Source organism: Sebastes fasciatus, chromosome 19 (genome assembly GCF_043250625.1).
Source record: "Sebastes fasciatus isolate fSebFas1 chromosome 19, fSebFas1.pri, whole genome shotgun sequence".
Lineage (NCBI taxonomy): Eukaryota > Metazoa > Chordata > Actinopteri > Perciformes > Sebastidae > Sebastes > Sebastes fasciatus.
The window spans coordinates 921,982-937,647 of NC_133813.1; the positions used below are offsets into that span (position 1 = coordinate 921,982).

A 15,666-nucleotide genomic window follows, 5' to 3' on the forward strand; every position below is an offset into this window, starting at 1 on the left:
TAAATGTGTTCATCACATGGGCGGATTATGAAACATCGGGCCCCTGAGCACAGACATGGAAAAGGCCCCACCATCTCTCCTACACAGAAGCAAGACCTAGACTTTGTGATGCTTTTGCCACATTTTTTGTTGTTTTGCGTCTCCTTGTGGTTGTTTTGAATCTGTCGTCGCTTTGCGTCTCTTTGTGGTCGCTTTGTGTCTCTGTGGTTGTTTTGCATCTCTTAGTGGTTGTTTTGCATCTCTTTGTGGTTGTTTTGAGTCTCTTTGTGGTTGTTTTGAGTCTCTTTGTGGTTGTTTTGCATCTCTTTGTGGTTGTTTTGCATCTCTTTGTGGTTGTTTTGAGTCTCTTTGTGGTTGTTTTGCATCTCTTTGTGGTTGTTTTGCATCTCTTTGAGGTTGTTTTGCATCTCTTTGTGGTTGTTTTGCGTCTAGAAATATGAGCGTGGGTGATGGAAGAATCCAGAGACTATTGATCAGTGATGTTAATCTGTACAGTGAAGTAACTATCGATAATTAAACATGAAAATACAACAACAAACAGAAACAGTCATTAGAGGGCGCTGTTTCCACCACATTACACATTTACATTTAAAAGGTGATTACATTTTAATTTTCTTATGTAGTTCAATCAACATCAGACTTATAGAACTATAATGAACTACCTTTAATCAGCAGGGTAGACTTGATTTCTACTCAGCTGTCTGCTCACAGTGATTCTGTTCATCTACTTCTTTAATGCTGCTTTTAGTTTACCATACCCGTACCACAGCGCGTCTTTGAGTCCTTCATCTTTCTCCATTCGACGTTTAATCTCCTCCAGTATCTGGACCTTCTCTGTGTCTCCTTTCTCCTTCATCTTCTCAATCAGGAAGTCCACGTAGGCGTGAGTGGACAGTGAGTCCACATTCAGGGCGATCTGCTCCAGTTTGACGACATGCTTGAAGGACTTTTCCAGCCACTGATCCTTTCCTTTCTGAAGTTCTTCCATTTCCTTCTGAAGAGTTTCCAAAAGGCTCAACTTGCTCTCACTTCCTGCTTTGTTCTCTTCATATTTTTCTTTCAGATCTTGTAGGTTCTTTTGAACTTCCCTTGTCTTGGGCTCATAGATCCACTTTTCTTTCACATGATCTGATGCAGGACAGTTCCCGGTGCATACAGTGCAGCGGCCACCTTTCATGACCACACAGTATTCTTTGAACCAGGCCACTTCGCATGGATTGTGACAGTTCTCTTTGCAGACATTACAGGTGACAGCTCCATTATAATATAACCAAAGCCCCAATCTCCCCTCACTGACAGGTACTTTATCGTTGTAGGCCTCATCAATGACTACAATGAACTTCTCATTGCTCTTCATCTCTTCTTCATATTTCTTCAGAGCTTCCTGAGTCTGTTTTATTTCTCTCTGTCTCAGTTCAGTCATCTCCATCCTCTCTTGCAGGTTTTGGATGCAGGCTGCCAGTCCGTTGCGTGTATCCAACACCTCAACAGTTGTTTTCAGGTTCTGAGGTGACGTTTCTTTCAGGTAATCAGTGAGTTCACCCATTTGGTCCTTTGTTAAGTCCCAGGCAGCTTTTAGAACAGCCTTATTTTTCTTTGTTTTTTGAGTGCTCTGGCAGTTATTGAACCTGAAATGAAGAGGCTCATCGTCTTCATTTTTGGCACATTTAATGTTTGCATCTTTGAGGGCCTCTAGAACATTTTCAGGTGTCACACCATCGGAGTGTGTGACGAGGGCTACGATGTTCTTCATGTCGTTTCCAAACAGAGACATCACAGAGTCAAAGATGTACCTCAGTCGGTCACTCAGTCGATTCTCACCTGCTTTCAGCACCAGACCCACTGCATTGATCTCATGAACTCCATCACTTGAGCGGAACAAGTGAAATAATCTTTGATCGACGGTGGCATCTTTTTCAATCCCTCTGATGCCTCCGTATCCAGGAGTATCGATGATGGTCAGAGAGTACGGCAGAGTTTTACCTTCAAACCCAAAGATCTCGTACACGATCACATCTGTTGTCTGACTTTCAGATTGTCTTTTCTTCTCCTCTTCCTCTACGATCTGAAACCAGATGTCGTCCTCCAAGTCCACTTCCATGGCGTAGTTGACCAGAGCGTTGATCAGGGCAGACTTTCCTGCCCCGGTTTCACCCACAAGCAAGATGGTTTTGTTTGTCTTGTTTGGATCTTTTTTACCCAGAGTCTCTTTAGAGTAATTCCCTTTACATTTCCGATGTTCTTTTTCTTTGATATCAGCTGGTAGACAGCAGGAGATCCTGACTGGATCAGAACTTTGCAGGTGATGTTGTCATATTTGGATGAGATGTTCCTGTAGAAAAGTAAAGATATTAGCTCAAAACTACTACGACTACTAATATAAAATACCATTTAGTGTAATAATTAGGGCTGTCAATCAATTAAAATATTTAATTGTATGTAATGTAATAATGTAGTAATGTATTGATCTAATAATGTATTAATGTATTGATGTAGTAATGTAGTAATGTAGTCACGGTCTGAAATTAGCACCTGCCAAATGCGGGTAAATTGTTGACAGTGGCAGATAAGATCATCTGGCCACTCGCCACTTTGGCAGGCCCGTCGTCCCGTGGACGAAAAAATTATGATCGGGGAGGATGACAATTCATTTTGGGACGAGAGTTGAAAGAAAAATACCTGTTACATTAGAATGAACGATGATGAAAATGACTGCACGCGTACGCGCACACGCACACGCACACGCACACGCACACGCACACTCTGATCTCAGGACAGCTGCAGCGTCAACGGGGAATTATTCCCAAGTCAATGATGTCAACTTTCTAGTATTAACGTTACCAGTTAGCTAACGTTAGACAGCAATATAAAATAGATAATAGAAAAGGCATTATGACCAGATTATAAATATGATATTTAAAAAATCATAATCTTTTGAATTGTGTGTTTTTATGTATATATCACCACAACAGATGGCAAAAACAAACTACATTTCAGTACTGTGTAGGCTACAGTACCCTCCCTCCACTCAGAAACAGGGCTCCCCCAGAATCCACGGTTTAATTTGAACAATGTAATTTAACATGTATATAATGTTTTTCATGTAAAATATATTGAACATTGAATAAAATCAGATCTAAATATTTATTCCTTCATTTAGCGCAGAGATTTCAAAAGTGGAAGATAACATTTCTGAGTGGCAGACAAAGAAATACTTACCTGCCACAGTGGCAGGAAGTGAAAAAAGTTCATTTCAGACCCTGAATGTAATGTAGTAATGTATTGACGTAATAATGTATTAATATATTGATGTAATAATGTAGTAACGTATTGATGTAATAATGTATTAATGTAATGATGTAATAATGTAATGATGTAATAATGTAGTAATGCATTCATGTAATAATGCATTAATGTAGTAAAGCATTAATGTAGTAATGTATTGATGTAATAATGTAGTAATGCATTGATGTAATAATGTATTTATGTATTAATGTAGTAATGCATTGATGTAATAATTTAGTAATGCATTGATGTAGTAATGTATTGATGTATTAATGTAGTAATGCATTGATGTAATAATTTAGTAACGCATTGATGTAATAATGTATTGATGTATTAATGTAGTAATGCATTGATGTAATAATGTATTAATGTATTGATGTAGTAATGCATTGATGTAATAATGTATTAATGTATTGATGTAATAATGTATTAATGTATTGATGTAATAATGTAGTAATGCATTGATGTAATAATGTATTGATGTATTAATGTAGTAATGTATTGATGTAATAATGTAGTAATGTATTGATGTAATAATGTAGTAATGCATTGATGTAATAATGTATTTATGTATTAATGTAGTAATGCATTGATGTAATAATGTAGTAATGCATTGATGTAATAATGTATTGATGTATTAATGTAGTAATGTATTGATGTAATAATGTAGTAATGTATTGATGTAATAATGTAGTAATGCATTGATGTAATAATGTAGTAATGCATTGATGTAATAATGTATTGATGTATTAATGTAGTAATATATTGATGTAATAATGTAGTAATGCATTGATGTAATAATGTATTGATGTATTAATGTAGTAATGCATTGATGTAATAATGTAGTAATGCATTGATGTAATAATGTATTGATGTATTAATGTAGTAATGCATTGATGTAATAATGTAGTAATGCATTGATGTAATAATGTATTGATGTATTAATTTAGTAATATATTGATGTAATAATGTAGTAATGCATTGATGTAATAATGTAGTAATGCATTGATGTAATAATGTAGTAATATATTGATGTAGTAATGTAGTAATGTATTGATGTAGTGTATTAATGTCATAATGTATTGATGTAGTGTATTAATGTCATAATGTATTAATTTATTGATGTAATAATGCAGTAATGTGTCAATGTAATAATGCAGTAATGTAATAATGTATTAATGTATTGATTTAATAATGTATTGATGTAATAATGTAGTAATGTATTGATGTAATAATATAGTAATGCATTGATGTAATAATGTATTGATGTATTAATGTAGTAATGCATTGATGTAATAATGTAGTAATGCATTGATGTAATAATGTAGTAATGCATTGATGTAATAATGCAGTAGTGTATTGATGTAATACTGAAGTAATGTATTGATGTAATAATGTATTGATGTATTAATGTAGTAATGCATTGATGTAATAATGTAGTAATGCATTGATGTATTAATGTAGTAATGCATTGATGTAATAATGCAGTAATGCATTGATGTAATAATGCAGTAATGCATTGATGTAATAATGTAGTAATGTGTTGATGTAATAATACAGTAGTGTATTGATGTAATAATGAAGTAATGTATTGATGTAATGATGTAATAATGCATTGATGTAATAATGCCGTAGTGTATTGATGTAATAATGTAGTAATGCATTGATGTAATAATGTAGTAATGTATTGATGTAATAATGTAATAATGAATTGATGTAATAATGTAGTAATGTATTGATGTAATAATGTAGTACTGTATTGATGTAATAATGTAGTAATGTATTGATGTAATGATGTAATAATGAATTGATGTAATAATGTAGTAATGTATTGATGTAATAATGTAGTAATGCATTGATGTAATAATGTAGTAATGTATTGATGTAATAATGTAATAATGAATTGATGTAATAATGTAGTAATGTATTGATGTAATAATGTAGTACTGTATTGATGTAATAATGTAGTAATGTATTGATGTAATAATGTAGTAATGTATTGATGTAATAATGTAATAATACATTTATGTAATAATGTAGTAATGTATTGATGTAATAATGTAGTAATGCATTGATGTAATAATGTAGTAATGTATTGATGTAATAATGTAGTAATGCATTGATGTAATAATGTAGTAATGTATTGATGTAATAATGTAGTACTGTATTGATGTAATAATGTAGTAATGCATTGATGTAATAATGTAGTAATGTATTGATGTAATAATGTAATAATGCATTTATGTAATAATGTAGTAATGTATTGATGTAATAATGTAGTAATGCATTGATGTAATAATGTAGTAATGTATTGATGTAATAATGTAGTACTGTATTGATGTAATAATGTATTGATGTATTAATGTAGTAATGCATTGATGTAATAATGTAGTAATGCATTTGTGTAATAATGCAGTAATGCATTGATGTAATAATGTAGTAATGCATTGATGTAATAATGTCTTGATGTAATAATGTAGTAATGCATTGATGTAATAATGTAGTAATGTATTAATGTATTAATGTAGTAATGCATTGATGTAATAATGTCTTGATGTAATAATGTAGTAATGCATTGATGTAATAATGTCTTGATGTAATAATGTAGTAATGCATTTGTGTAATAATGTCTTGATGTAATAATGTAGTAATGCATTGATGTAATAATGTATTGATGTATTAATGTATTAATGTAGTAATGCATTGATGTAATAATGCAGTAGTGTATTGATGTAATAATGTAGTAATGCATTGATGTAATAATGTAGTAATGCATTGATGTAATAATGTAGTAATGCATTGATGTAATAATGTAGTAATGCATTTGTGTAATAATGCAGTAATGCATTGATGTAATAATGTAGTAATGCATAAATGTAATAATGTAGTAATGCATTGATTTAAAAATTTAGTAATGTATTGATGTAATAATGTAGTAATGCATTGATGTAATAATGTAGTAATGCATTTGTGTAATAATGCAGTAATGCATTGATGTAATAATGTAGTAATGCATTTGTGTAATAATGCAGTAATGCATTGATTTAATAATGTAGTAATGTATTGATGTAATAATGTAGTAATGTAGTAGTGTATTGATGTAATAATGTAGTAATGCATTGATGTAATAATGTATTAATGTAGTAATATAGTAATATATTGATGTAGTAATGTAGTAATGCATTGATGTAATAATGTAGTAATGCATTGATGTAATAATGTAGTAATGTATTGATGTAATAATGTATTAATGTAGTAATATAGTAATATATTGATGTAGTAATGTAGTAATGCATTGATGTAATAATGTAGTAATGCATTGATGTAATAATGTAGTAATGTATTGATGTAATAATGTAGTAATGTATTGATGTAATAATGTATTAATGTAGTAATATAGTAACATATTGATGTAGTAATGTAGTAATGCATTGATGTAATAATGTAGTAATGCATTGATGTAATAATGTAGTAATGCATTGATGTAATAATGTATTAATGTAGTAATATAGTAATATATTGATGTAGTAATGTAGTAATGCATTGATGTAATAATGTAGTAATGCATTGATGTAATAATGTAGTAATGTATTGATGTAATAATGTATTAATGTAGTAATATAGTAATATATTGATGTAGTAATGTAGTAATGCATTGATGTAATAATGTAGTAATGCATTGATGTAATAATGTAGTAATGTATTGATGTAATAATGTAGTAATGTATTGATGTAATAATGTATTAATGTAGTAATATAGTAATATATTGATGTAGTAATGTAGTAATGCATTGATGTAATAATGTAGTAATGCATTGATGTAATAATGTAGTAATGCATTGATGTAATAATGTAGTAATGTATTGATGTAGTAATGTAGTAATGCATTGATGTAATAATGTAGTAATGCATTGATGTAATAATGTAGTAATGTATTGATGTAATAATGTATTAATGTAGTAATATAGTAATATATTGATGTAATAATGTAGTAATGCATTGATGTAATAATGTAGTAATGTATTGATGTAATTATGTAGTAATGTATTGATGTAATAATGTAGTAATGCATTGATGTAATAATGTAGTAATGTATTGATGTAGTAATGTAGTAATGCATTGATGTAATAATGTAGTAATGCATTGATGTAATAATGAAGTAATGTATTGATGTAGTAATGTAGTAATGCATTGATGTAATAATGTAGTAATGCATTGATGTAATAATGTAGTAATGCATTGATGTAATAATGTAGTAATATATTGATGTAGTAATATAGTAATATATTGATGTAATAATGCAGTAGTGTATTGATGTAATAATGTAGTAATGTATTGATGTAGTAATGTAGTAATGCATTGATGTAATAATGTAGTAATGCATTTGTGTAATAATGCAGTAATGCATTGATGTAATAATGTAGTAATGCATAAATGTAATAATGTAGTAATGCATTGATTTAAAAATGTAGTAATGTATTGATGTAATAATGTAGTAATGCATTGATGTAATAATGTAGTAATGCATTTGTGTAATAATGCAGTAATGCATTGATTTAATAATGTAGTAATGTATTGATGTAATAATGTAGTAATGTAGTAGTGTATTGATGTAATAATGTAGTAATGTAGTAATATAGTAATATATTGATGTAGTAATGTAGTAATGCATTGATGTAATAATGTAGTAATGCATTGATGTAATAATGTAGTAATGTATTGATGTAATAATGTATTAATGTAGTAATATAGTAATATATTGATGTAGTAATGTAGTAATGCATTGATGTAATAATGTAGTAATGCATTGATGTAATAATGTAGTAATGTATTGATGTAATAATGTAGTAATGTATTGATGTAATAATGTATTAATGTAGTAATATAGTAATATATTGATGTAGTAATGTAGTAATGCATTGATGTAATAATGTAGTAATGCATTGATGTAATAATGTAGTAATGCATTGATTTAATAATGTAGTAATGTATTGATGTAGTAATGTAGTAATGCATTGATGTAATAATGTAGTAATGCATTGATGTAATAATGTAGTAATGTATTGATGTAGTAATGTAGTAATGCATTGATGTAATAATGTAGTAATGCATTGATGTAATAATGTAGTAATATATTGATGTAGTAATATAGTAATATATTGATGTAATAATGTAGTAATGTATTGATGTAATAATGTAGTGATGTAATAATGTAGTAATGTATTGATGTAATAATGTAGTAATATATTGATGTAATAATGTACTAATGTATTGATGTAATAATGTAGTAATGCATTGATGTAATAATGTAGTAATGTATTGATGTAATAATGTAGTAATGTATTGATATAATAATGTAATAAAGTATTGATGTAGTAATATATTGATGTAATAATGTAGTAATGCATTGATGTAATAATGTAGTAATGTATTGATGTAATAATGTAGTAATGTATTGATATAATAATGTAATAAAGTATTGATGTAGTAATGTAATGATGTAATAATGTAGTAATGTAATGATGTAATAATGTAGTAATGCATTGATGTAATAATGTATTAATGTATTGATGTAATAATGTATTAATGTAGTAATATAGTAATATATTGATGTAGTAATGTAGTAATGCATTGATGTAATAATGTAGTAATGCATTGATGTAATAATGTAGTAATGTATTGATGTAATAATGTAGTAATGTATTGATGTAATAATGTAGTAATGCATTGATGTAATAATGTAGTAATGTATTGATGTAATAATGTATTAATGTAGTAATATAGTAATATATTGATGTAGTAATGTAGTAATGCATTGATGTAATAATGTAGTAATGCATTGATGTAATAATGTAGTAATGTATTGATGTAATAATGTATTAATGTAGTAATATAGTAATATATTGATGTAATAATGTAGTAATGCATTGATGTAATAATGTAGTAATGTATTGATGTAATAATGTAGTAATGTATTGATGTAGTAATGTAGTAATGCATTGATGTAATAATGTAGTAATGCATTGATGTAATAATGTAGTAATGCATTGATGTAATAATGTAGTAATATATTGATGTAATAATGTAGTAATGCATTGATGTAATAATGTAGTAATATATTGATGTAATAATGTAGTAATGCATTGATGTAATAATGTAGTAATGTATTGATGTAATAATGTAATAAAGTATTGATGTAGTAATGTAATAAAGTATTGATGTAGTAATGTAATGATGTAATAATGTAGTAATGTAATGATGTAATAATGTAGTAATGTATTGATGTAATAATGTAATAAAGTATTGATGTAGTAATGCATTGATGTAATAATGTAGTAATGCATTGATGTAATAATGTAGTAATGTATTGATGTAATAATGTAGTAATGCATTGATGTAATAATGTAGTAATGCATTGATGTAATAATGTAGTAATGCATTGATGTAATAATGTAGTAATGTATTGATGTAATAATGTAATAAAGTATTGATGTAGTAATGTAATGATGTAATAATGTAGTAATGTAATGATGTAATAATGTAGTAATGTATTGATGTAATAATGTAGTAATGCATTGATGTAGTAATGTAATGATGTAATAATGTAGTAATGTAATGATGTAATAATGTAGTAATGTATTGATGTAATAATGTAGTAATGCATTGATGTAATAATGTAGTAATGTATTGATATAATAATGTAATAAAGTATTAATGTAGTAATGCATTGATGTAATAATGTAGTAATGTAATGATGTAATAATGTAGTAATGTAATGATGTAATAATGTAGTAATGCATTGATGTAATAATGTAGTAATGTAATGATGTAATAATGTAGTAATGCATTGATGTAATAATGTAGTAATGTAATGATGTAATAATGTAGTAATGTAATGATGTAATAATGTAGTAATGTAATGATGTAATAATGTAGTAATGTAATGATGTAATAATGTAGTAATGTAATGATGTAATAATGTAGTACTGTATTGATGTAGTAATGTAGTAATGTATTGATGTAATAATGTAGTAATGTATTGATGTAATAATGTAGTAATGTAATGATGTAATAATGTAGTAATGTAATGATGTAGTAATGTAGTAATGTATTGATGTAATAATGTAGTAATGTAATGATGTAATAATGTAGTAATGTAATGATGTAATAATGTAGTAATGTAATGATGTAATAATGTAGTAATGTAATGATGTAATAATGTAGTAATGTAATGATGTAATAATGTAGTAATGTAATGATGTAATAATGTAGTAATGCATTGATGTAATAATGTAGTAATGTAATGATGTAATAATGTAGTAATGCATTGATGTAATAATGTAGTAATGTAATGATGTAATAATGTAGTAATGCATTGATGTAATAATGTAGTAATGTATTGATATAATAATGTAATAAAGTATTGATGTAATAATGTAATGATGTAATAATGTAGTAATGTAATGATGTAATAATGTAGTAATGTAGTAATGTATTGATGTAATAATGTAGTAATGCATTGATGTAATAATGTAGTAATGTATTGATATAATAATGTAATAAAGTATTAATGTAGTAATGCATTGATGTAATAATGTAGTAATGTAATGATGTAATAATGTAGTAATGTAATGATGTAATAATGTAGTAATGTAATGATGTAATAATGTAGTAATGCATTGATGTAATAATGTAGTAATGTAATGATGTAATAATGTAGTAATGCATTGATGTAATAATGTAGTAATGTAATGATGTAATAATGTAGTAATGTAATGATGTAATAATGTAGTAATGTAATGATGCAATAATGTAGTAATGTATTGATGTAATAATGTAGTAATGTAATGATGTAATAATGTAGTAATGCATTGATGTAATAATGTAGTAATGTAATGATGTAATAATGTAGTAATGTAATGATGTAATAATGTAGTAATGTATTGATGTAATAATGTAGTAATGTAATGATGTAATAATGTAGTAATGCATTGATGTAATAATGTAGTAATGTATTGATATAATAATGTAATAAAGTATTAATGTAGTAATGCATTGATGTAATAATGTAGTAATGTAATGATGTAATAATGTAGTAATGTATTGATGTAGTAATGCAGTAATGTAATAATGTACTGATGTATTGCTGTAATAATGTATTGAGGTAGTAATATAATAATGTAGTAATGTATTGATGTAATAATGCAGTAATGTATTGATGTAATAATGCAGTTATGTATTGATGTAATGTGATGTAATAATGTAGTAATCTAATGTAGTACAGTATTCTTGAAAAAAATGTACTAATATATTGCTGGAAAAAAAATAATTTAATAATTAGTATTTGTAATTTATTAATGTAATAATGTGGTAAAGTAATGTAATAATGTACTGATGTAAAATAGTAATGTATTGATGTAATAATGTAGTAATGTAATAATGTAGTATTGCAGTAAAGTAATAATGTAGTAAGGTATTAATTTAGTAATGTAATGATGGCACTAATGTAGTAATCAATGAAGGTAACAGTTATATTAATGTAATAATGTAATAATTAATGAAGGTAATAATGTAGTAATGTAATAATATAGTAAAACGTTGGTGTTACTCACGTTGCCATGGTAACGTCTTCACAGCAGCTGGATGATGGAGCAGCGTCTGAGTTCTCTGGATGATAGAACAACTAGTCAGTAACCTTCACTTCCTGTCAGCTGTTCTGATGTCATCAGATACTGAACGGTAACCGACAGGATTAAACACTGAAGGGCCACGCCCGTCTAGTCTGAGCCCAACTTCTACAGACTTTAGCATTTCAGAAAAACAATAACATTTGCATTATTATCGTATAGAATGGTAAACCAGCAGCTGGTTAGCCTAGCTTAGCATAACGACTGGAAACGGGGAAATAGATTCACATATTTAACTTTACATGTTTTACTGGGAACTGTAAAATATTAGATATAGAACAGTATCGAGTCAGTGATGAGCTCTCTATGAATTTCTGTTGTTAAAGTAAACGTGTTATTAATTTCTGCTTCTGTCCGTCTGGAAGGGTCAGCAGTGATCCTTTAGTTCCCTGATCAGCAGTGATCCTTTAGTTCCCTGGTCAGCAGTGATCCTTTAGTTCCCTGGTCAGCAGTGATCCTTTAGTTCCCTGGTCAGCAGTGATCCTTTAGTTCCCTGGTCAGCAGTGATCCTTTAGTTCCCTGGTCAGCAGTGATCCTTTAGTTCCCTGGTCAGCAGTGATCCTTTAGTTCCCTGGTCAGCAGTGATCCTTTAGTTCCCTGGTCAGCAGTGATCCTTTAGTTCCCTGGTCAGCAGTGATCCTTTAGTTCCCTGGTCAGCAGTGATCCTTTAGTTCCCTGGTCAGCAGTGATCCTTTAGTTCCCTGGTCAGCAGTGATCCTTTAGTTCCCTGATCAGCAGTGATCCTTTAGTTCCCTGGTCAGCAGTGATCCTTTAGTTCCCTGGTCAGCAGTGATCCTTTAGTTCCCTGATCAGCATTGATCCTTTAGTTCCCTGGTCAGCAGTGATCCTTTAGTTCCCTGGTCAGCAGTGATCCTTTAGTTCCCTGATCAGCAGTGATCTGACTTTAGTTCCCTGATCAGCAGTGATCTGACTTTAGTTCCCTGGTCAGCAGTGATCTGACTTTAGTTCCCTGATCAGCACTGATCTGACTTTAGTTCCCTGATCAGCATTGATCTGACTTTAGTTCCCTGATCAGCAGTGATCTGACTTTAGTTCCCTGGTCAGCAGTGATCTGACTTTAGTTCCCTGATCAGCAGTGATCTGACTTTAGTTCCTTGATCAGCACTGATCTGACTTTAGTTCCCTGGTCAGCAGTGATCTGACTTTAGTTCCCTGATCAGCAGTGATCTGACTTTAGTTCCCTGATCAGCATTGATCTGACTTTAGTTCCCTGATCAGCAGTGATCTGACTTTAGTTCCCTGGTCAGCAGTGATCTGACTTTAGTTCCCTGATCAGCAGTGATCTGACTTTAGTTCCCTGATCAGCACTGATCTGACTTTAGTTCCCTGGTCAGCACTGATCTGACTTTAGTTCCCTGATCAGCAGTGATCTGACTTTAGTTCCCTGGTCAGCAGTGATCCTTTAGTTCCCTGGTCAGCAGTGATCTGACTTTAGTTCCCTGGTCAGCAGTGATCTGACTTTAGTTCCCTGATCAGCAGTGATCTGACTTTGGTTCCCTGGTCAGCAGTGATCTGACTTTAGTTCCCTGGTCAGCAGTGATCCTTTAGTTCCCTGGTCAGCAGTGATCTGACTTTAGTTCCCTGATCAGCTGTGATCTGACTTTAGTTCCCTGGTCAGCAGTGATCTGACTTTAGTTCCCTGATCAGCAGTGATCTGACTTTAGTTCCCTGATCAGCAGTGATCTGACTTTAGTTCCCTGGTCAGCAGTGATCCTTTAGTTCCCTGATCAGCAGTGATCCTTTAGTTCCCTGATCAGCAGTGATCTGACTTTAGTTTCCTGATCAGCAGTGATCTGACTTTAGTTCCCTGGTCAGCAGTGATCTGACTTTAGTTCCCTGAAGGCGTGAAGCGGTGATGCGCTGTGAGCCTCCGTGTTATTAATGTGTTATCTTCATAAAGGAGCAGCGTAACCCTCGGTTACTCAGCTGGAACTAAAGCTGCAGCAGGCTGAGTAGTCTCACTGTTCAGGTCAGTTTGTCACGTCTCTCACCTCTAAACTCATCAGCTGAACCCAAACAGCTCCTCTTCACTCTATCAGCCCTACTGTTACTGCAGCAGAGGACAGAGGACAGGAGGACAGGAGGACAGAGGACAGGAGGACAGGGGACAGGAGGACAGAGGACAGGAGGACAGGAGGACAGGAGGACAGGAGGACAGGAGGACAGGAGGACAGAGGACAGGGGACAGGAGGACAGGAGGACAGGAGGACAGGAGGACAGGAGGACAGGAGGACAGAGGACAGGGGACAGGAGGACAGGAGGACAGAGGACAGGAGATATTAAGACAGTGAGATATTAATGAGTTTATATGGTGACTGTTGTAAACATTACTGTTGCTGCTCTAGAAACAACATTTAGCCCAGTTATATATTAAATACAGTATATGAATATGTATAGCTAATATGCACACATTTGTTTATTTATCTGAAGTCATCTCGTCATCGCAGTATTGAACAGTGTTATTGCAGATGTTCCTCATCTGGTGCAGGTCTAGTGAGAGAGGCTGCTCCTTGCAGTCAACAATAAGTAATATTCTTATTAGGTATAAATGTGCCTCCTGTGTGAACTGTGCACGTTACTGTATTTTAACATCGGTCATAATGGTGGGACTTGGAGAGACAAATGTTTTCTGAGGTGAAAACAGTTATAGAACCACTGATCTATATCACTAAAACACAGGTCTGTTCTTTAAAGCTGGAAAATGTTCAGTCTCTCATGTTTCAGAATTATTGATTCTGAATGAAAACTCAATTAAAGAAAACAATTGTTAACTTAAAGTAGCATGTTCAGTTATTATTATTATTATTATTATTATTATTATTATTATTATTATTATCTGGTGATAACTGCTGATGGGAACATTTAAAGAGCTCTTACCTGTGCTGTTGGTCTCTGATGATGATGATGATGAGGATGAAGAGGAGGAGGAGGAGGAGGAGGAGGAGGATGAGGATGAAGAGGAGGAGGAGGAGGATGAGACAGCATCTGCAGTTTATATGCTGTGTCAGAGGAGAGGCTGGACCTGCTGTGGTCACATGATTTCAGAGAAACAGAGCCTTTCCCATTCGTGATTTTATACGGCTTGACTCCTCTCCTCGCGTCTTAGTCCCCCCACGGGAGATGAGAACGGAGGAGGCGAGGAAACGACTAAAGGAGATAGGAAGAGAGGAAATATGTTTTTAGAGACATGAGACGTTGTTTCCTCTGAAGAGTCACGTGAAGCAACGTCCGTTTCTGATGACAGCAGCTGCTGAGCACATCTGGATCTGCTGATCACATCTGGATCAGCTGATCACATCTGGATCAGCTGTCAGTCTGAACTGATCTAGTACTAATAAAGAAACAGAGTTATCAGAGCAGCAGTGTTTCTCTCTGTAGTCTGTTACCTGTTGAACAAACACCTGCACATGAATAACAGCTGCAGTCTGTATCTCTACTGTGGACTGAGTCCTGCTTAGAGGACCAGGAACCATCTCTACTGTGGACTGAGTCCTGCTTAGAGGACCAGGAACCATCTCTACTGTGGACTGAGTCCTGCTTAGAGGACCAGGAACCATCTCTACTGTGGACTGAGTCCTGCTTAGAGGACCAGGAACCATCTCTACTGTGGACTGAGTCCTGCTTAGAGGACCAGGAACCATCTCTACTGTGGACTGAGTCCTGCTTAGAGGAC

At 31.7% G+C, this 15,666-nt stretch overlaps 1 protein-coding gene across 1 annotated transcript; it reads right to left on the bottom strand.

Annotated features, from left to right (window-relative positions):
* Positions 1 to 449: 449 nt before the first annotated feature.
* On the bottom strand, positions 450 to 11,905 carry LOC141757809 (uncharacterized). Its single transcript, XM_074618652.1, has 2 exons — positions 11,898 to 11,905; positions 450 to 2,294 (listed from the first exon to the last, which is right to left on the bottom strand). The coding sequence occupies exons 1-2, from the start codon at positions 11,903 to 11,905 to the stop codon at positions 725 to 727; spliced, it is 1,578 nt and encodes a 525-aa protein (XP_074474753.1). The 3' UTR covers positions 450 to 724.
* Between the last annotated feature and the right edge of the window lie 3,761 nt (positions 11,906 to 15,666).